We start from the raw sequence: 21,647 nt of genomic DNA, 5'->3' as shown, positions 1-21,647 counted from the left end.
AGTCCAAGGGACTTTCAAAAGTCTTCTCCAACACCACAATTCAAAAGCATTAATTCTTCAGCGCTCAGCTTTCTTTAGAGTCCAACTCTCACATCCATATATGACCACTGGAAAAACCATAGCCTTGTTGGAGAAGACTCTTCAGAGTCCCTTAGACTGCAAGGAGATCCAACCAGTCCATTCTGTAGATCAGCCCTGGGATTTCTTTGGAAGGAATGATGCTAAAGCTGAAACTCCAGTACTTTGGCCACCTCATGTGAAGAGTTGACTCATTGGAAAAGACTCTGATGCTGGGAGGGATTGGGGGCAGGAGGAGAAGGGGACGACAGAGGATGAGATGGCTGGATGGCATCACTGACTTGATGGATGTGAGTCTGAGTGAACTCCGGGAGTGGACAGGGAGGCCTGGTGTGCTGCAATTCATGGGGTAGCAAAGAGTCGGACACAACTGAGCAACTGAACTGAACTGAACTGATTAGACAGACCTTTGTCGGCAAAGTAATGTCTCTGCTTCTTAATATGCTGTCTAGGTTGGTCATAACTTTTCTTCCAAGGAGCAAGTGTCTTTTAATTTCATGGCTGCAGCCACCATCTGCAGTGATTTTGAAGCCCCCCCCACCCCAAAAATAAAGTCAGCCACAAGTCTGCTACTGTTCCCAGTTTCCCCATCTATCTGCCATGAAGTGATGGAACCGGATGCCATGATTTTAGTTTTCTGAATGTTGAGCTTTAAGCCAACTTTTTCACTTATGTCCCCCTAAGAAGAGCCTTCAGTGTTGTCACTTTAGGTTTCACTTGTCCAGCCACTTGCTGAGGAATGGAGAGAGCAAGGGCAGCTTCATGAAGGCTGCACCGGAGCTCAGCTTTGGACAGTAGTGTGATGACTGTGATGAGGGCAGGGAGAGGTGGGGGGGTCAGTGTGCAGGAGGACTGGGGCCAACAGCCCGAGGGGGCTTGGGAAGAAGGGACAGGCTGGAACAGCGGGTCACATGGTGGTGGTGGCCAGTGCGCCTGGAGAGCTACGCTGGGGCTGAGTGAGGAAGCGCCTCCAGTGAGCTGCTCGACTCTTCATGACGAGTCACCTGGCAGCAGCATGCGGGCACACTCTCTCTGTCCTGCCCCTAAACGGCTGAAAATTCAGTGATGACAGAGGCATGGAAACCTTCATATGTCACCATAGGAAAGATGGAGATGAAACAATCCTCAAAGGGGAGGCAGTGTGGAAATTAAAATACATAACCTGTCTCCTGATCTCATTTTTGATCACCCACTCATCCCGTGCAGCCACATCTAACTGCCGTGGCTACCCTGACACGGGTGCATCCGCCAACCCTCACTGCCCAGACTGGACTTGGCAGCTGTGCCACCTACAAGTGGAGAAAAGTTAAGAGAAAAAATTAGACTTTAATAGAGATTTTGTACATACTGTGAGTCTGCTCCTCCCGTTTGAGCAAATTCAGGCAGTATTTCCTTAGGCAATAATGATTTTTAACAAAGCAATTACATACACACATCTATAGAAATTTATAAATATAAGAAAATCAGTACCTATGATCCCTGGTTTGGGAAGATCCCCCTGGAGTAGGAAATGGCACCCCACTCCAGTATTCTTGCCTGGAAAATTCCATGAGCTGAGGAGCCTGGTGGGCTACAGTCCATGGGGCCACAAAGAGTCAGACACAACTGAGCGACTGAGCACACACATGAATCTCTAATACATTTAAAGTGTAATTTAGGTCTTTATTAACATGAAAAAAATTTAAAAATGGAAGATTAGGAATTAAAGCTCATGTGAATTATTTATAATCATAAATATTATACTTAATTATTTTATAAAACAGCATATATGTTCTAGTTACATTAAGCAATTTGTGAATCAAAAAATAGACCACAATTATCAGAAGCTGTGTAAGCTATTAATGAGAGGGTTCAACTTTAAGTGAGACACATTTCTCTTTTGTGCTAAAATAAATGCCATCTAATGGCTACATATGATGTTAATAAATTAGGAAAAGACTGATAAAAGTTATATATTGTAAAATCCTACTCCGGGAGATGGTGAAGGACAGGGAAGCCTGGCATGCTACAGTTCATGGGGTCGCAGAAAGTCAGACACAACTTATCAACTGAACGACAACCTCATGTCCCTAACTTCAGAGTGATTTACAAATGAATAAACTTTATATTAGTTCTCACTTGAAAGAACTAAATTCATCAAAATACTAAATGAGTGTAAACCATCCTTTTTCACCGAAAATATTAGGTGAAAACATTTAATTTCCAGAGTGAATTCATTTATTTTTTAGAGGCAAATATATCACCTAACAACACATAAATGATAGGTATAGTTTTGGAAAATTAAGTCTGCCAGAGAGAACTATAATCTCCTTGATTTATGTGCCTTAATGCTTCAATGCAGAATCTCAGCATTTCATACATTAAACAGAAAAGGGCTCTGGAAAGAATAACTTGTATCAGTTCAGAAAAGGAGAGAGTTTCTTCTGCTTTCTGGGTTGACTGAGATAAAACAAGATGACTTCTTTCATTTTACACCAAACACTGAATCTGAAAGTAATAAGCCTAACAGAGAATAGGTCAGTTCTAATTATTATTTTTCTATGCACAGCTACAATGTGACAGAACACAAAATTAACAGCCCCAATGTAAACCAGTTTTACACATAACAAACATCACATATAATTTTTTATCTGAAATAAACAATAAAAAAGGTAACATGGTGATTTGAAATTAAAGGTTGCAAGTCTTAAGTACCCAGTTTTATAAGAATAATTAATAAGAAAAAGAAAAAATATCACTTACATATTCTAAGCACTTTATATACCCCAAACATAAGGTCTTTGTAAAAATTACAAGAGTACTCCAATCAAACACATATATAGTACAAACTAATGAAATGCTTTAGAAACCCTTAAAACAATCTGAACATCTGAGCAACCCAGAAGTGTATGTGAATTTCTTACAAAAGTGAAAAATATGGGAAACAAGAATAATTTATGACCCTACCACATTAAATCTTAGTGTACAGTACCAGATTTACAGTAAAAGTACAGTAAAATGAACATGAGGTCACTTTATGCAAGTAAACAGCGATCCTCAAATGACATTAAATAGCTGCTTTACCTCTTGGCGGTTTGGTTTTATAATAAATATGTAATAAATATCTGTAGTACTCTGTACATGTTGAGTGCTTATCTTTCTCCATTTGAAAGTCCTTCTCCAGAGTCATAATGTCTTAGAGGCATCCCCGAGGGTGGGGAGTTGGGATGCTGCAGCAAGTCCATTAACAAAGCAATCTTATTATCTATGTGCTCCTGGAGTTTATATATTTGCTGATCAATGTAGTCTGTAAGTTTCTTTTCCATCAGTTCCAAATTTTTAGAAAGAATCTTTTCCAAGTAGGAACAAATGGATTGCTCTTCGAGTCTAGAAGTAAATTTAAATAATAATGTAACGACTTTCCTTATATTATAACAAAAACAACCAAACTGTACTACAATACAGTAGCCACAACTTTGAAATTTATCTCCACAACTCTATTCTGTCTCCTTGCAACATATTTCCAACACATACCCAGCAGGCAACCACAATGCTGAATGCCCAAAGCCACCTTATTTCTCTAATTCATTAAACATGTAAGCACAAAGTGAAGTGAGAGTATAAAAATGAAGATGATGGAACTTCTACCCTCAAAGAATAGATCATTAGATAGAAAGGGTCTTTTTCTATTTTGAGCTCCAAATCTAAAGTCATCTTGTGAATTTTTTAAGGTCTTCTTCTAAGTATTTCCCTAAGCAATGGTACAATTGAAATAGTTGTGTTTTTTTTTAAAATCCACAAAACCTTACTAAATTACTAGAAGCTTCTATGAACAAATGTGTACAGGCTTTTATGTGGACAGATGTTTTCTTTTCTCTGGGATGAATGCCCAGGAGCATGACTGCTGAGACACACGGTACCTACATATGCTTAGTTATTAGAAACTGCCAGAGTATTTTTTAGAGTGGCTGTAGCATTTTACATCTCCATGAGTAATGTATGAGAGATCCTGTTTCTCCACACCCTCATCAGAACTTGGTATTGTCGCCATTTTACACTTTTTATTTCATCCATTTGAGTAACTGTGGAGTGGTATCATATGGTTTTAATGTGCCTTTCCTTAATAGCCACGAGGTCAATAGCACATCTTTCATGTGCTTATTTGCTTTTGTATATCCGCTCTGGTAGAATGTCTATCTATGTCTTCTGCCCATGTGCTAGCTGGATTTTTAAATGTTGAGTTTTAAGAGCCCTTTCTATATTTTAGATGTAAGTCACTTATTGGACTTGTGATTTACAAATTTTTTTCCCAGTTTGGAATTTGTATGTTATTCCACTTCACAGAGTCTTTTTTATTGTTATTCTTTTTTAAAAGAGTTTGCTTTCTTTGGTTTTGGCTGTGCTAGGTCTTTGTTGCTGCGCGGGCTTTTCTCTCTAGTTGTGCCGAGCGGGAGCTACTCTCTAGCTGCGGTGCGCAGGATTCTCAGCGCAGGGGCTTCTAGGGCACACGGGCTTCAGCAGTTGTGGCTCCCCAGCTCTAGAGCACAGACTCAATAGTTGAGGTGCACAGGTTCAGTTGCCCTGTGGCACGTGGGATCTTATCAGATTAGCAATCAAACCCCTGTCTCCTGTATTGGCAGGTTGATTTTTTTACCACTGAGCCACTGGGAAGCCCCCAGAGTCTTTCACAGAGCAACATTTTGCATTTTCATGTGGTCCAATATATTTTCAATTATCCTGCTTTTCGTGTCATATCTAAGAAGTCCTGTCTAGGTTCCCAAAGACTGTCTCCTGTGGATTATCAGAAAACTTCCATAGCTTCATGTTTGACACTTACGGCTCTGATCCATTCTGAGTGAAGTTTTGTATAAGGTACGAGGTTTGGGTCATAGTTCACTTTTTGCTCTTTGAATATCCATCTGCTCCAGCACCATGAGTTAGAAAGACTCTTCTTCCTTCACTGAACTGCTGTTCCACCTTGGGCAACACTCAGTTGAGCACACCTGTGCGGGTCTATCTCTGAACCCTCTATTGGGCTCCACTGACCCCGTGTCTGCCCCTCCGCCATCACTGACCTGTCTTGATACTCTCGCTGTAGAAGACTCAACACTGGAAGAGGGACTCCTCCCACTTCATCCTTTTTTCTCAAGGTTGTCTTAGCTATTTTTCCTCTTTTGCTTTCCATAGAATTTTTAAAATAATCTATGTCTATGTCTACAAAATATTGTGGTGAAATTTTAGTATGTATTGCATTAAACCTTCATATCAATGGGGAGAACTGACAACTTTACTGTTAAAAACTGAATTTGTAACCGTCTCTGAGAAACAACGATCCAGGCCCAGCTGGTTGCACTGAGGACTCCTATCAATATGAAAAATCTTAAGAAGAGATAACGCCATTTGTACACAATCTCTTTTAAGATGTAGAGCTCATTTTATGAGGCCAGAATTATCCTCACAGGAAAAACCAGAGACAGGATAAGAAAAATACAGACCAGTATCTCTAATAAATTAGATGCAAGAATACTCAACAAAATATTAGCAAATCAGATCCAACATTGTATAAAAATTACAGCCCACAACTAAGTGGGATTTACTCTAGGTATGCAAGGTGGGTTTAAGTTTTGAAATTAATGTAATTGACCATAAGAACAGATTACAGAAGAAAATTCACGATCATATAAATGGCCATAGGAAAAATATTTGACAGAAACCTATTCCTGATGAAAGAAATTCTCTGATAATTAGGAAAGTAAGGAAGTCTAAAGTATTACAGTAATTTAATACTTTTAAAGTATCAGGTTGGTACACAAGTAATTGCAGTTTTGCATTGTTGAAACCTGCTGTTTGACAATGGAATACATTCTTAGACAAATGTAGTTATGTTACACATCATTTTAATGTGCATTCTCGCTTTATGATTTTTTTGCTAATGACTTATTACTTGTTGTGTATTTTACATTAGGTTAGGGAAATGATCTTAGACAAAAAGCAAATTCAAGCCATTTTCTTTACCATCTGAGCCACCAGGAAAATCCTTTGAGTGATTTTCTTATTCTACTTCAAAATGGAAAATAAAGCAGTGCAGACAACTCCCAACATCAAAACACAGTTGGTCTAGGAACTCCTAAGGAATATATGGTGCAGTGGGGATTCAAGAAGTTTTGCAAAGGAAACAAGAGCCTTGAAGGTAAGAGCACAGTGGCCAGCCACGAAGTTGACAATGACCGACTGAGAGCAATCATTGAAGCTGATCCTCATACAACTACCCAAGAAAGTTGTCTAAGAACTCAACGTTGACCATTCTATGGTCATTTGACGTTTGAAGCAAATTGGAAAGGTGAGAAAGCTGGATAAGTGCTTGCCTTGTGAGCTGACCAAAAACAAAAAAAAATATAATTTTGAAGTATCATCTTCTCTTATTGTATGCAATAACAAACCATTTCTCGATTGGATTGTGACATGTGATGAAAAGTGGATTTTATAAGACAGCCGACCAGCTCAGTGGCTGGATTGAGAAGCAGCTCCAAATCACTTCCCATCTTCGTGGTCTGCTGCCCATCTGATCCACTACAGCTCTCCGAATCCAAGCAGAACCATTACATCTGAGAAGTATGCTCAGCAAATCAAGGAGATGCAAAGAAAACTGCAACACCTGCAGCCAGAATGGGCCAACAGAAAGGGCCCAGCTCTTCTCCTCGACAACACCTGGGCGCACTTCTTTTCCTCGACAACACCTGAGCGCACATCACACAACCAACGCTTCAAAGCTGAACGAACTGGGCTACAAAGTTTTGCCTCATCAGCCATATTCATTTGACCTCTTGCCAACCGACTACCACTTCAAGCATCTCAACAGCTTTTTGCACGGAAAATGCTTCCACAACCAGCAAGAGGCAGAAAACGCTTTCCAAGAGTTTGTTGGATCCAGAGGCACAGATTTTTACACTACAGGAATAAACAAACTTATTTCTCGTTGGTAAAAATGTGTTCATTGTAATGGTTCCTACACTGACTAATAAAGACGTGTTTGAGCTTAGTTATAATGATTTAAAATTCACGGTCCAATAACCACAATTAGGTTGCACCAACCTAATACTAGAGTAATTTAAAGTAGTAAAGACTAATGTTATCTTTCCTTGTTCTTCTCAAGTAAGAACCACTTTTCTGTTTCAATAACTTATTAAACTCCTCAAACTGAATGCTATTTTGGAACATTATAAAAAAAATTCAACCAACAGAACTACTTCATTTTATATGTAATAAAAGTATAAATCCAAAGACTGAAATAGTTAAGTCAAATAGTTAAGCCAGGACTATGATTAGAGTCCTGAATTCCAGTGCAATATTTGGACACATTCCATTTATACAAAGGATGGGGAACATACTAAATAGCTACTAAATAGCAGGACTGGAAAAAACTGGAATTATGAAACCAGAGGATAAGAGGCTGTATACCATAAATAATTAAGAGCTTAAAACTGTCTGGATGACTCCAAAATTAGCCTGGTCACACATGATCTACGGAAAATCCACTGCAATGGCTCACTTCATACAATCAGGCAAACAGTGTACACATCATGGCTACCACAGCTCCTCTCCTTTCATACAGGTAACTCTCTACTCCGACCCTTGTTTCCTCCTTATACTCCTCCCACCAAACGCCTGAGAAGTGCTCAGCACCTCCAATTTACACACTTCTTTCAAAGCAACGCATTCTACTCTGCAGGATATTTCTTTCCTCTATTTCTATCTGTGTCAATGGTGAAAAGTCAAAGCTTCTACAGTTCTCTCCGGAAACAATTTCAGGCAGAAGCTACTGAAACAAGCCTCTTTCCTCCACCTGCCTCCACACCCTCCCCCACACCCCACCTCGACCACATGGGTCTAAACACTTACATGACACCCCCAGCGCCTCCACCAGGCTTGGTGATGCTGTCCTGCCACTTGGTGCCGGGTCCCACCCGGAGATGGCTCACCTGGCCACACAAATTCTGCAGAAGAGGCAGCAACTCGGAGTTAGGTATGTGTGAGCTGTCACTTGCTTTCTTTGATAAGAAAGAAGATACTGCATTCTTGAGATCATTCTCAAGAAGAGAATGGCTTTGCGGCACAATTTTACACTCTTGGAGGCTGCTCATACTTCCTCCACCAGCTGGCTGCAGACTTTCCTCAGTGTTAGCCTCCGAGTCTTCAGTCACGTTTCCAGATGTCAGTCCAGTCCTGAAAGGAAAAGGTGTGGAGGATGACTTGTCGAAGGCTCCCGCAGTAGTCGAGGACTGCAGCCCCATCATGTGCTTGTGTCCTGTGTTTCCCAGTATCGACTGCAGCTGCTCTCCGATGGCAACACAATTCTAAGGAAGGCAGATAAGGAAACAGCAGGAGCATTAATGATAATGACAGCTAACTCTGGAGTCACCTAGAGTCAGGCAAAGTGCCATCTTCCATCTGAGCCTCAGAACGTTCACATGGAGTAGGCTACAGCCACTGTCCCAATATTGAGGAGAAAAGACTAAAGCTAACCCGGCCAAAGCAACACAGCCGTCCGTGGCAGAACTAGGACTGGAACCCCGGACACCCAGCTCCAGAGTCAGGACTTCTAGTCATTTCAGTGTAGTTTTGCTAAGTAAAATCTTCAAATAAATACAAGCTTACTTAGTAAAAATGCACAGGCATATTTTAATGTTTCTACTACAAAGCCCTCCTTAATCTATGGTATTTTCTAACGAGTCACAATAATTGATAATTTTCCTAGAATTAAAAATCACCTGCCACTGTCACAAATGTAGGCCACCCTAAAGAAATACAATTTGTTTTCACTGGAAGATAGATTAGATACTTGCTTAAAGTTTGATGTTCTACTTATATACTTAAAGTCTGCATATTTTTGTGACATTTTCAATGATTAAAATGAGCTAGCTACCTTTTAGCCATATGTGCTGTAATAATTTATAGGGTAATGATTATGTTTTGTGGCCTCAACTCAACCAGCTAGGCTATATTTGTTCCTGAGAAGACTGGCTCACATCTGATAGGAGGTTACTGTCTCCTATAGAGAGGCATACTTTTGCTATGTTCTTCAATTTTTCCACAAGAGAAAAGCAAAACTACCTCTAGCCTAGCTAACTGTTACATTTTATGGTGCCATCCTAAATTCTAAACCCAGATCTCTACTAGAGATACTTATCAGGGAATATCATCCCACAGTGATATTATTGTTCAATATCCTGTATGAGAGACTAAGAAAAGTATTATTCAAGATTAGGTGAAAACCCTCAGTCCATATATTTTCTGGACATTTGAAAAATGATTCTTGGATTAAGTGAGCCTCAAACTTACTTATTCAACAAATAATTTTCCAAAAATCGACTCTGTGTTAGGTACTGTTTCAGGCCCTGGAAATAAGCCAGTGAACAAAAAATGAAAATGACTGATGTGTGGACAGTACAATCTAGGCAGCAGGGAGAGACAGACAACAAAGAAAGAAAGAAATCCTGTGGATGGAGACGGTGATACTTTAGGGAAAATACAACAGGGCATATGAATAATGAGAGCCAGGGAAGTTGGTGTGTGGGAGCAATAGGGCCCTAAGGAACTTCTACTGAACTGCCCACTGGAGAAACTCCCTTTACAACAAAATATTACCTTCTTCTATTGAATGCAAGTTTTAAGTAAACATTAAATTATTCCTAAACAATGATGATTACACACAATTATACTTATAAAATTTAAAAATCAGACCACTCTCCTTTGGTGAAAAGAAGCTTTACTCAATCATAAAGGCAAAACTCGATTATTTTTGGTGGTAGCATAATTTTGATACTACAAGAAAACTTTATGATAGAAAATTGAAAATTCTACAAAATTGCAGTTACATAAATACCGGACTCAATGGGCTTCCCTGGTGGCTCAGAGGTTAAAGTGTCTTCCTGGAATACGAGAGACCCGGGTTTGATCCCTGGGTCGGGAAGATCCCCTGGAGAAGGAAATGGCAACCCACTCCAGTACTCTTGCTTGGAGAATCCCATGGAGGGAGACGCCTGGTAGGCTACAGTCCATGGGGTCGCAAAGAGTCGGACATGACTGAGCGACTTTACTTACTTACTTAATGTCAAAACTGTAAATGACAATTAATTTGCCAGAAATTTTAATTAGAAAAATCTAAATGCAATTAAGGCATCTGTTATATGAATTTTTCTTTTCTGATATAATAGTATTATAAGAAACTCACTGATCATAAAAATTAGTCATATCCTTCTAGAGAAAAGCTCTTAAGGTGATTACTCTTTACTTTGTATTAAATGTTGAGAAATTCACAGGTTAGTCTATATGACAGTGCAGGAAACGAACCAACTTTAGATGCTCGTGGCTATTCTTCTACTTCTTTTGTTTGCCTTTATTCAATTCTTAATTTTCTTGAGCTGTCATATGTTGCCTTGCAAGGGACATCAAACTTTTTTTAAAGTAGGCAGAAAAAAATATATAAAATGATTCATATGAACTGATTGTTTAGGGCACATGTCATATCCTATTACCATGTGGGAAAAAAACATACAGCAGGCTAAAAATCATGAAAGCATTTATGTAGAATTGTGTCCATATACTTGTACATGCATATTTAATTTCATATATGTATACATATACTCCAAGATTTCTGAAAAATTTTTTATGAACATCTCATAGGATTTCTGAAGATCTTTAATTTTTTTAATTATAAAGAATATGCATGTATAAGTATCACTTTAAAAAAGCAAGAAAAAAGATCTTATCTTTTTAAAGATGTAAAAGGCAAACAATAAAAATCTTGAATAACTGAATATGTTTTGAGAAAATATATTTTTTCACAGCTTTCACTCAGATAACTTTAAATGACAATCATATACCAGGTGGAGAAGGCGATGGCACCCCACTCCAGTACTCTTGCCTGGAAAATCCTATGGCTGGAGGAACTTGGTGGGCTGCAGTCCATGGGGTTGCTAAGAGTTGGACACAACTGAGTGACATCACTTTCACTTTTCACTTTCATGCACTGGAGAAGGAAATGGCAACCCACTCCAGTGTTCTTGCCTGGAGAATCCCAGGGACAGGGGAGCCTGGTGGGCTGCCATCTATGGGGTTGCACAGAGTCGGACATGACTGAAGCAACTTAGCAGCAGCAGCAGCATATACCAGGAATTTAGAGACAGAATTCCCACTCAATTATTCTAAACTGCTGAAGTAAAAACAATCAGCACATTTGAACTTCAAAACAAGAAAATAAGAAATCACTTTAATAAAATTTTTCACAAGGGATAGGCGAAACAGGGAGAGGCCGATAAGCTGCTCCCAGGTCCTTCCTTTCGCCTTCTGGACAGGCCCTGCCCCAATTAACACATGAAGGTTCTAAAGAGTATGTGTTATTACCCCCCTTCCACAGGAGGAGGGGTTCTGATTATGAAACATTCCCACTTTATACTCAACAGATAGTTACAGAGCTCATGTGACACTTTACATCTTATCACCTAACTTGTGGCTCAGATAGTAAATAATCTGCCTGCAGTGTGGGAGACCTGGGTTCTATCCCTTAGGTGGGGAAGATCCCCTGGAGGAGGAAATGGAAACTCACTTCAGCATTCTTGCTTGGAGAATTCCATGGACAGAGGAGCCTGGCAGGCTATAGTCCTCAAGATCGCAAAGAGGTGGACACAACTGAGTAACTAAACACTTTCATCTTATCACTATTCAAATTGACTCCCTGAAGATCTCTAAGGAGTACTTGTTGATAATCTGAAGGGCATATATATTATGTACTTACCTGGAGCCATAAACAAGACAGCCAGGTCCTATTTGCATGAAGTTTATATATTAGTGAGATAAACAGAACAATACATGAATAAAAACAAAAATAGTCAAGAAAGCTCTAATGAAAATATGATAGAGATTTGGAGGAAGAGGCTAATTATTTTAAACAGGGTGGTTAGGGACGGTCTCACTCAAGATGGAACATTTAAGATGAGGCTGAAAGAACAAGAAAAGGGCAGACTTGCTAAGATCAAGAAGAGGGGATTCTGGCCAAAGAGAACAGTTAAGAGTGCAGAGGTCCTGAGGTGGGAGCACAGGTGGATATCTGGCGAACAAACACCTCAGAATGTCTAGAGATGGGCATCTGAGATGTGACAGGAGATGGTGTTGAGGAGGGAACGACGGCCCAGATCTGAGATGACAGGGTGAGGAATCTGGATTAACTCTGGGGTGAGGGGAAGCAGTTTGGGGACATAACACAGGGGAAGTCGAGTCTGATGGACCCTCTGAGATCATTCTGGTTGCTCTGTGGAAAGGGAGCACTGGAGCAGGAGCACCTGTTAGGACCTCCTGAGCTATGCAAGTGAGATCACTGTACCAGAGAACGAAGAGGATGAACTCTGTTCTTTTTGAAGCTCTCCATTCTGAGGTTTCCAAGATCATCACCAGCTCTCCTAAGTCTGCCCATCCATCCAATGAAAGAAAGTTGCTCAGTTGTGTCCAACTCTTTGCGACCCCATGGACTGTAGCCTACCAGGCTCTTCTATCCATGGGATTTTCCAGACAAGAATACTGGAGTGGGTTGCCATTTCCTTCTCCAGGGGATCTCCCCGACCCAGGGATTGAACCCAAGTCTCCCGTATTGTAGGCAGACGCTTTGCCATTTGAGCCACCAGGGAAGTCCCTCCAATGATATTTCTATTAAATTAATATTGGCAAATCTCACAGAAGTTATATGATTTTTTAATTTGTATTTCTTGTTTTAAAGTTTCACATCTAAAATTCAATACTTCCAAATTAAACTCCTTTTTCCCCAAGTCACTCCCTCCGTTGTGTTCCATGTGTATTATGGTATCAGCATCTTCAAAACTTTAGTTTCTCACTGGATTGTTTTTCTCCCACAAAACTCATACTAAGTTATGGTCAAGTCTTCCCAGTACCACTGTTGTAGCATCTCACAGCCCAGCACCAGGTTCCTCCTTCAAGTTTAGGCCCTCTTTCACCTTCATCTGGATGAGAAATAACAGATGTTTTCTGTCTTGCAGCCTCACTTACTGTTGACCCATCTTTATACAGAATCAGTTCAGTTCAGTCATTCAGTCATGTCCGACTCTTTGTGATCCCATGGACCAAGCACACCAGGCCTCCCTGGACATCACCAACTCCCGGAGTTTACCCAAACTCATGTCCATTGAGTTGGTGATGCCATCCAACCATCCCCTCCTCTACTGTCCCCTTTTCCTCCTGCCTTCAACCTTTCAAATGAGTCAGCTCTTCATTATCAGGTGGCCAACTACTGGAGTTTCAGCTTCAGCTCAGTCCTTTCAATGGACACTCAGGACTGATCTCCTTTAGGATGGACTGGTGGGTCTCCTTGCAGTCCAAGGGACTCTCAAGAGTCTTCTCCAACACCACAGTTCAAAAGCATTAATTCTTCAGCACTCAACTTTTTTTATAGTCCAACTCTCACAACCATACATGACTACTGGAAAACCATAGCCTTGACTAGATGGACCTTTGTTGGCAAAGCAATCACTGGTTCTTAATATGCTAAGTTGGTCATAACTTAGGAGTAAGCGTCTTTTAATTTCATGGCTGCAGTCACCATCTGCAGTGATTTTGGAGCCCCAAAAAATAAAGTCAGCCACTGTTTCCCCATCTATTTGCCCTGAAGTGATGGGACTGGATGCCATGATCTTAGTTTTCTGAATGTTGAGCTTTTAAGCCAACTTTTTCACTCTCCTCTTCCACTTTCATATAGGCTAAGAGTGGTATCATCTGCATATATGCATATATGAAATATCAATAAATATTTCTCCCAGCAATCTTGATTCCAGCTTGTGCTTCTTCCAGCCCAGCATTTCTCATGATGTACTCTGCATATAAGTTAAATAAGCTGTGTGACAATATACAGCCTTGATGTACTCCTTTTCCTATTTGGAACCAGTCTGTTGTTCCATGTCCAGTTCTAACTGTTGCTTTGTGACCTGCATACAGATTTCTCAAGAGGCAGATCAGGTGGTCTGGTATTTCCATCTCTTTCAGAATTTTCCACAGTTTATTGTGATCCACACAGTCAAAGGCTTTGGCATAGTCAATAAAGCAGAAATAGATATTTTTCTGGAACTCTCTTGCTTTTTCCATGATCCAGTGGATGTTGGCAATTTGATCTCTGGTTCCTCTGCCTTTTCTAAAACCAGCTTGAACAGCTGGAATTTTATGGTTCACATATTGCTGAAGCCTGGCTTGGAGAATTTTGAGCATTACTTTACTAGCGTGTGAGATGAGTGCAATTGTGCAGTAGTTTGAGCATTCGTTGGCACTGCCTTTCTTTGGGATTGGAATGAAAACTGAACTTTTCCAGTCCTGTGGCCACTGCTGAGTTTTCCAAATTTGTTGGCACATTGAGTGCAGCACTTTCACAGCATCCTCTTTTAGGATTTGAAATAGGTCAGCTGGAATTCCATCACCTCCACTAGCTGTGTTCATAGTGATGCTTTCTAAGGCCCACCTGATTCACATTTCAGGATGTCTGGCTCTAGATGAGTGATGACGCCATCCTGATTATCTGGGTCATGAAGATCTTTTTTGTACAGTTCTTCGGTATATTCTAGCTACCTCTTCTTAATACCTTCTGCTTCTGTTAGGTCCATACCATTTCTGTCCTTTATCGAGCCCATCTTTGCATGAAATGTTCCCTTGGTATCTCTAATTTTCTTGAAGAAATCTCTAGTCTTTCCCATTCTATTGTTTTTGTCTATTTCTTCGCACTGATCACTGAGGAAGGCTTTCTTACCTCTCCTTGTTATTCTTTGGAACTCTGCATTCAGATGGGTATATCTTTCCTTTTCTCCTTTGCTTTTTGCTTCTCTTCTTTTCACAGCTATTTGTAAGGCCTCCTCAGACAGCCATTTTGCTTTTTTGCATTTTTTTTCTTGGGGATGGTCTTGATCCCTGTCTCCTGTACAATGTCACAAACCTCCGTCCATAGTTCATCAGGCACTCTATCAGATCTAGACCCTTAAATCTATTTCCCACTTCCACTGTATAATCATAAGGGATTTGATTTAATTCATACCTGAATGGTGTAGTGGTTTTCCCTACTTTCTTCAATTTAAGTCTGAATTTGGCAATAAGGAGTTCATGATCTGAGCCACAGTCAGCTCCTGGTCTTGTTTTTGCTGACTGTATAGAACTTCTCCATCTTTGGCTGCAAAGAATATAATCAATCTGATTTCAGTGTTGACCATCTGGTGATGTCCATGTGTACAGTCTTCTCTTGTGTTGTTGGAAGAGGGTGTTTGCTATGACCAGTGCCTTCTCTTGGAAAAGCTCAATTAGCCTTTGCCCTTTTTCACCCTGTACTCCAAGGCCAAATGTGCCTGTTACTCCAGGTGTTTCTTGACTTCCTACTTTTGCATTCCAGTCCCCTATAGTGAAAAGGACATCTTTTTTGGGTGATAGTTTCAAAAGGACTTGTAGGTCTTCATAGAACCATTTAGCTTCTTCAGCGTTATTGGTCAGGGCATATACTTGGATTACCATGATATTGAACGGTTTGGCTCGGAAATGAACAGAGATCATTCTGTCATTTCTGAGATTGCATCCAAGTAGTGCCTTTTGGACTCTTTTGTTGACCATGATAGCTACTCCATTTCTTCTAAGGGATTCTTGCCCACCGTAGTAGATATAATGGTCATCTGAGTTAAATTTACCCATTCGAGTCCATTTTAGTTTGCTGATTCCTAAAATGTCAACGTCCTCTCTTGCCATCTCCTGTTTGACCACTTCCAATTTGCCTTGATTCATGGACCTAACATTCCAGGTTCCTATGAAATATTGCTCTTTATAGCATCAGACCCTGCTTCTATCACCAGTCACATCCACAAGTGGGCGTAGTTTTTGCTTTGGCTCCATCTCTTCATTCTTTCTGGAGTTATTTCTCCACTGATATCCAGTAATATATTGGGCACCTACCAACCTGGGGAGTTCATCTTTCAGTGTCCTATCTTTTTGCCTTTCCATACCATTCACGGGGTTCTAAAGGTAAGAATACTGAAGTGGTTTGCCATTCTCTTCTCCAGTGGACCACATTTTGTCATACAAAGCTAAAAGACACCCACAAACTTTATAACAGCATTCAAAATCCTCTATGATCCAGCCCCAGTCCACCTGAGTCACTCCAGAGAAATGAACTTCTATTCCACTTCTAGCTACATCCTACTCCTTCCAGCACTGAAGATTTAATCTGAACTATTCTCTATCTCTTAAGTTGCATCTCTCCAAATTCACTTGCTTAATCCCACCCTTTCTCTTTAAAGGCCCAGATAAAATGCCACTTTCTTTAATAAGCCTCTCCTAGTCTTTCTCACACAGAAGGCAATGGCACCCCACTCCAGTGTTCTTGCCTGGAGAATCGCAGGGACAGGGGAGCCTGGTGGGCTGCCGTCTATGGGGTCGCACAGAGTCAGACACAACTGAAGCGACTTATCAGCTGCAACAGCAGTCTTTCTCAACATTTCCCACTTACATGCCCTGAGTTCCCTATTAAGTCTGTGGAAATCCTTAAAGACAGGCTGTAGACTAATTCTACCTTAGAACTTTTTAAAGTAATCGGAACAGTGCATTATTTATGAAAAAGGGGCCAAGTAAATGCTTGCTGAATGAATGAGCTAGAGAATTCACAGAAAATTGTGAAGTCTGTAAAAACCATTTTTTTTTTGGGAGGGGGGGCAAGATGCAATTTTTACATAAATCAGTAAAGATAACAGGGAAATCAATAATAATAAAAGCTAAAAGGAAAAAAATTATGTCACCACATGTTGTAATAAAGTGCTATCATTTAAAGAATTGTAATGGTTTTTGGAAAGAAATCCATTCCTACTCACCTGCTGCTGGAATCTCACCATATTCATCAACTGCTGAGCTCCAGGTGATAACTTTGACCCCATGGACTCCATGATGGTTTGGACCTTCTCCAGGTCTATCCTTGATCCTAGAGTGGGAGAGCCTGCTGAAGAAGGTGCCGAGACTGGCCTTACGTGTACCACAACTTTACTGATGAACACACAGTTCTTTTCACCAAAGGAGAGCAGCTATTATAATACAAAAGACCGGGAAAATTAATAATGGTAATAAAAACATGCATTATTTAAGGTCATTTCTTGTCAATATTGAAGTAACACTGAAGCATTCAAAAGTCTAAAATAACCTCAAGTATATTTTAAAGTTTCTCTAGTCACAGGAAAAAGCTATAAAGAGCTACATCAACTTTAAAAAGTCTTTTTGTAACTAAAAAAATTAAGTGTAATTTTTGTTAAGTGTAATTAATGTTTTACTTAATAAAGAATTAAAGATAAACTATTCCAATCTGAGTCGTTAACATACTGAAACTTTCCATAATATTATGTGATGTTAAATAAGACTCACTAGAAGCCCATGCAAAATGTTGGCTGATAGTTAATATAGTTCCGTATTTTAGAATTTAGAATAAATTCTAAAGGAATTCTAACAGAATGTCCAGATGACTTAAGACAGCTCAATAGTTTGCACATAGAAAAGATGAATTCACAGTGATTTTCTAATTTGTCAAGAGAGTAAATAAAGGTCAATCTTTGAGCCTAGTTCTTCTGACTTCTCTCCCAGGAGCTTTTCCAATGCTTTATGCTGCCTCATTTTGTTCATGCTTCTAAATCAAGATGTTTCCTGTGTGCTGTAGGACTGAAAAGTAGCAAGTAAAGTAAATTAAAGTCAATCATGTCCACTCTTTGCGACCCGTTGGACTGTAGCCTACCAGGCTTCTCCGTTCATGGGATTTTCCAGGCAAGAATACTGGAGTGGATTGCTATTTCCTTCTCCAGGAGATCTTCCCGACGCAGGGATTGAACCCAGGTCTCCTGCATTGTAGGCAGATGCTTTACTGTCTAAGCCACCAGGGAAGTTCAAAGTGGAACGCAAACAGGATTTAGAATCAGACAGACCTGAGCTCAGTGAGGGCTGTGTCTGGGTGACCCTGGGCAGATGCCAAACTGGAGTCAGGGGTAAAATCAGTTCACATGGTTGTTATAAGGATTGTGTGTTAAAATGTCCAATATATATCACTGAGTGAGTGCTCAAAGATACGCATCAGTAACTATCATTTAACTTTCATATACTATTAAAGGTACCACTGGCCCAGGAGAGGCCTTCATACAAACCCAGAGATTTTCCTAAATGAAACTCTCTGCACTCCCTGGTAACAGCATAGTTACAAATCCCTTTCACCTTCAGAGACACAGGTGAATACAGGTCTATGATCTGTTGCACCAAAGATGTGACTGTCATCAGCAAGTGAGTAAATACCTCATGAAATGTATACACCCAGATTTCAACTTCCATATTATTCCTATTCTGCTTTTTAATCCCCAAACCTTTCTCAGGAGTGAATGTGGTGCCTATTTTCCACACTGAATCAACCTATTATCTGTCTTGCCCACTATAATATTAGCAATGTGATGGCTTCATTCCAATTTATTTCATAACTGCTAATTCCTAAATGTCAAGTACCACAGCTGTCATTAATAGGCACTCCAATGTGTATGGATGAATGAATCACCTTAAACAACTTTAGAAGCTATTAGTATATACACCTAAATAACATCTTTGCTCTTCTGTAATAATCAGCACAGAATTTTAGAGATAAAAATAATCAATTCAATAATTTATTTTCTTCAGTTCCCTAATATTACCCATAAAGTAGGTCCAAACAAAAATGAAGAAACTGGTTCAAGATTATTCTGCTAGTCAGCAAAAGAGCCTACTTGATAGCCAGGGCTTATGGTTTCCAGCTCTACAGCCTTTCCCTACACCCAACGACATCAGTAAACTTCACTTTAACAATATTGTTCATGCTGAAGACACCAGTCCAATTCTCTTCAACTTTGTGTTACCCTTGTCTGAAAGTTCTCTAATTATATTTTATCTTTCTAAATATTTTGGGGCCAAAACTGCATGTGCTTTTTTTTGACACCTAAGTTTCATAAAAAGATAACAAATCTTTTAAACTTACATATTCAAGTAAATAAACTATAACTTAGTTAAAAAAATTTTTTTAATCACAGTTTTTGGAGGCTTAAAAGTAAAATACCACTGTATTATCAACAGTACATGTCATGACATAGCAATGTAATAAATGTTCAAATTTTAAAAGAAAAATGCATAATTTTTTAGAAAAGAATTTTTTTTTACAGTTTACTATTTCTGAACTAGAACTATAGACCAAGTTGGACTAATTATTCTACCAAATCAACAGAAAGTAAGTGTATATACAGTAGAAAAACAACTATAGTTTTCAAATTAGTTAAAATTTAGGAATGACTTACCTTTATTTTACAAGCATGTGTGGGAGACTCCAATTTTAGATATTTTTTGTACAAAGTAATCTTTTCATGTTCACTAAAAATAAAAAAATAATAAAAAGTTTCATACATTATCATTTATAATAGTTACATTTAAAAATAAAGGTTTCCAGGACAATATTTAAATCCTGAAATTCAGTTTTCCTGGTGAAACATAAACAGTGGGGATTTCCTGTGGAGTTGCCCTGGATATAAAAACACTATGCCACTTACTAGCTACATGCAAAAATTAAATTATACCAACTGTATAATCACGTAGCACAGAGCACACCATAAAGCTCAAGAATATATCCATTATATACAACATGCACGGTTCACATTTTAACTCATATTAAGGAACAATTAAGACAGAATCTTCGTAAGAAATTGGGGGGAAAAATTAAAAAGTATAATAATGGGTTCAGTATGCTGACATGGCAGTCTTAAATTCATGTACTCTTTGTAAAGGGTTTCTTACAGGAAAATGTTCAAAGTTCTAGACTGATAAGACAAATTAATTTTTGGAAAACAGAGCCTTGTAAGTTAAATAAAACAAATGTGAAACACTTACCAGAGTTTCATTCTAATAAAGCTCTTCCACTAACTAGCTATGATATTTTATTTATTTCAACTTCTCTCTCTTCCATTAGCTCTCCATTTCCATATTTGTAAAAACAACTAGGCTGCTCTAGACTGTCTCTAAGATCCCTAAAGGCCTAAACTTCTGCGTCTGCTGGTATGTTCTTATCTTCTCTCTCCTAGTGTTTAGCACCAATGTCAGAATCAACAAATACTGCAAAAGCTCAAGAAAATAAAACACTACTTCAGAAGAACACTTCCACATTCATTAAGTCACAAACCTGTTATCCAGAACATTACAAACATTCTTGCCCCTACTGGTTCCACAGTACTCCTCTCCTAAGTACACTTCCATATTTCTTGCTGAACTTAAAATGCCAATAGAAACGATTTCTTCACCTCCATGAGGGTCACATCTCAGGTAAAGGAAGCAGAGGTTTTCATCTTGGTTGTTCAGGTTCCTTTTCAAAATCACCTGATCCTGGCTGAAAAGAAAATGAAGAATATACCTATAGTTCTCTGGACATTCTCATTAATCCACTTACTGGGCCACAGGGTTGACATATTATCCAATTCACTTAGGTCTGCGTTTGGAGTCCAAGTGCACTCTAAAGTGAAAGTGAAGTTGCTCAGTCGTGTCCGACTCTTTGCCACCCATGGGCTGTAGCCTACCAGGCTCCTCTGTCCATGGGATTTTCCAGGCAAGAGTACTGGAGTGGATAGCCATTTCTTCTCCAGGGGATCTTCCCGACCCAGGTATCGAACCCAGGTTTCCCGCATTGTAGACAGGCGCTTTACCGTCTGAGCCACCAGGGAGGTGCCCACTCCAAAACACTGACCAAATAAATGCTCAATAAAGAAATCATGACGAAATGATGCTTTAGACGAGGGTCTCCACTGTTTTACCTTGACTTCTATCTACATTGTATGCGACTTCCTGTAACTGCCTGAATAGTTAATGACGTAAAGGACAAATGTGTGCCATTTTCAAAATCAAGTTTATGAAGATTTTCGACATTTGGATTTGTAAATGCCTATTTTGGTAGAAAGGAGGTTTTTGTTTCAGGATAAGAGAGGCCGGTTCTGATCCCGACAAGGAGCCTCAGGAGCCAACGAGATGGACTCAAGGGGTGTGTGTGAAACGCTGTCTCCCGCTCACCGGCCCCCCGCCCCCAACATTCACACCCGAGTCCCCTCAGCTTTCCCGCCGACGCCCCTCTGTCCTCCCGCCACCCGGGCCCCGCCCTTTCGCCCTCGCCGCCCGCACAGCCCCGTCACCAGCTCGGCTCCGCTTCGGGCGCAGACCCTCTCCCCTCAGGGTCCCCGGCTCCCCTCGCGGCTCCCCCAGGAGCGCGACTCTGTCCCCGAGCACAACCCAGGCCCCGCCGGCCCAGCGCACCCCGAGGCGGGCGGCGCCAGCAGCTCCTCCCAGTCGGCGTCCCGGGCGCCGAGACCAGCCCGGGTGAGACGGAGACTCTGGGCCAAGGCTCCGCACGCGGCATCCCAGGAAGAGGCCAGGGTCAGGCGGCGGGTCAGCGACCCGTGTACGGTCTCGGTCTCCATTCGGCCACCCACGGACCAGGCCGGCTCCGGAACCTCTCTTTATAGCTCTTTAATTTTCCGTCAGACCAAGGA

At 40.2% G+C, this 21,647-nt stretch overlaps 1 protein-coding gene across 1 annotated transcript; it reads right to left on the bottom strand.

Moving 5' to 3' along the window:
- Window positions 1-1,719: 1,719 nt before the first annotated feature.
- On the bottom strand, window positions 1,720-21,587 carry LOC101112526 (ATPase PAAT-like). Its single transcript, XM_004020249.5, has 6 exons — window positions 21,412-21,587; window positions 20,294-20,497; window positions 19,419-19,491; window positions 16,947-17,153; window positions 7,957-8,411; window positions 1,720-3,444 (listed from the first exon to the last, which is right to left on the bottom strand). Exons 1-6 carry the CDS (start codon window positions 21,573-21,575, stop codon window positions 3,210-3,212), a joined length of 1,338 nt encoding a protein of 445 aa, XP_004020298.2. The 5' UTR covers window positions 21,576-21,587; the 3' UTR covers window positions 1,720-3,209.
- Between the last annotated feature and the right edge of the window lie 60 nt (window positions 21,588-21,647).

This window comes from Ovis aries, chromosome 22, assembly GCF_016772045.2.
Source record: "Ovis aries strain OAR_USU_Benz2616 breed Rambouillet chromosome 22, ARS-UI_Ramb_v3.0, whole genome shotgun sequence".
Lineage (NCBI taxonomy): Eukaryota > Metazoa > Chordata > Mammalia > Artiodactyla > Bovidae > Ovis > Ovis aries.
The sequence above is the reverse complement of the archived record's forward strand: the minus strand, read 5'-3'. Positions and strand labels throughout refer to the sequence as shown.

What these genes read in the sequence shown, in the direction of transcription:
- LOC101112526 (XM_004020249.5), bottom strand. Translation starts at nt 21,575, where the DNA reads ATGGAGACCGAGACCGTACACGGGTCGCTGACCCGCCGCCTGACCCTG. An exon ending in TGTAATGTTCTGGATAACAG is followed by an intron (nt 19,492 to 20,293) that starts GTTTGTGACTTA and finishes TTTTATTTTTAG; the next exon opens with TGAACATGAAAAGATTACTT. An exon ending in CACATGCTTGTAAAATAAAG is followed by an intron (nt 17,154 to 19,418) that starts GTAAGTCATTCC and finishes GTATTATAATAG; the next exon opens with CTGCTCTCCTTTGGTGAAAA.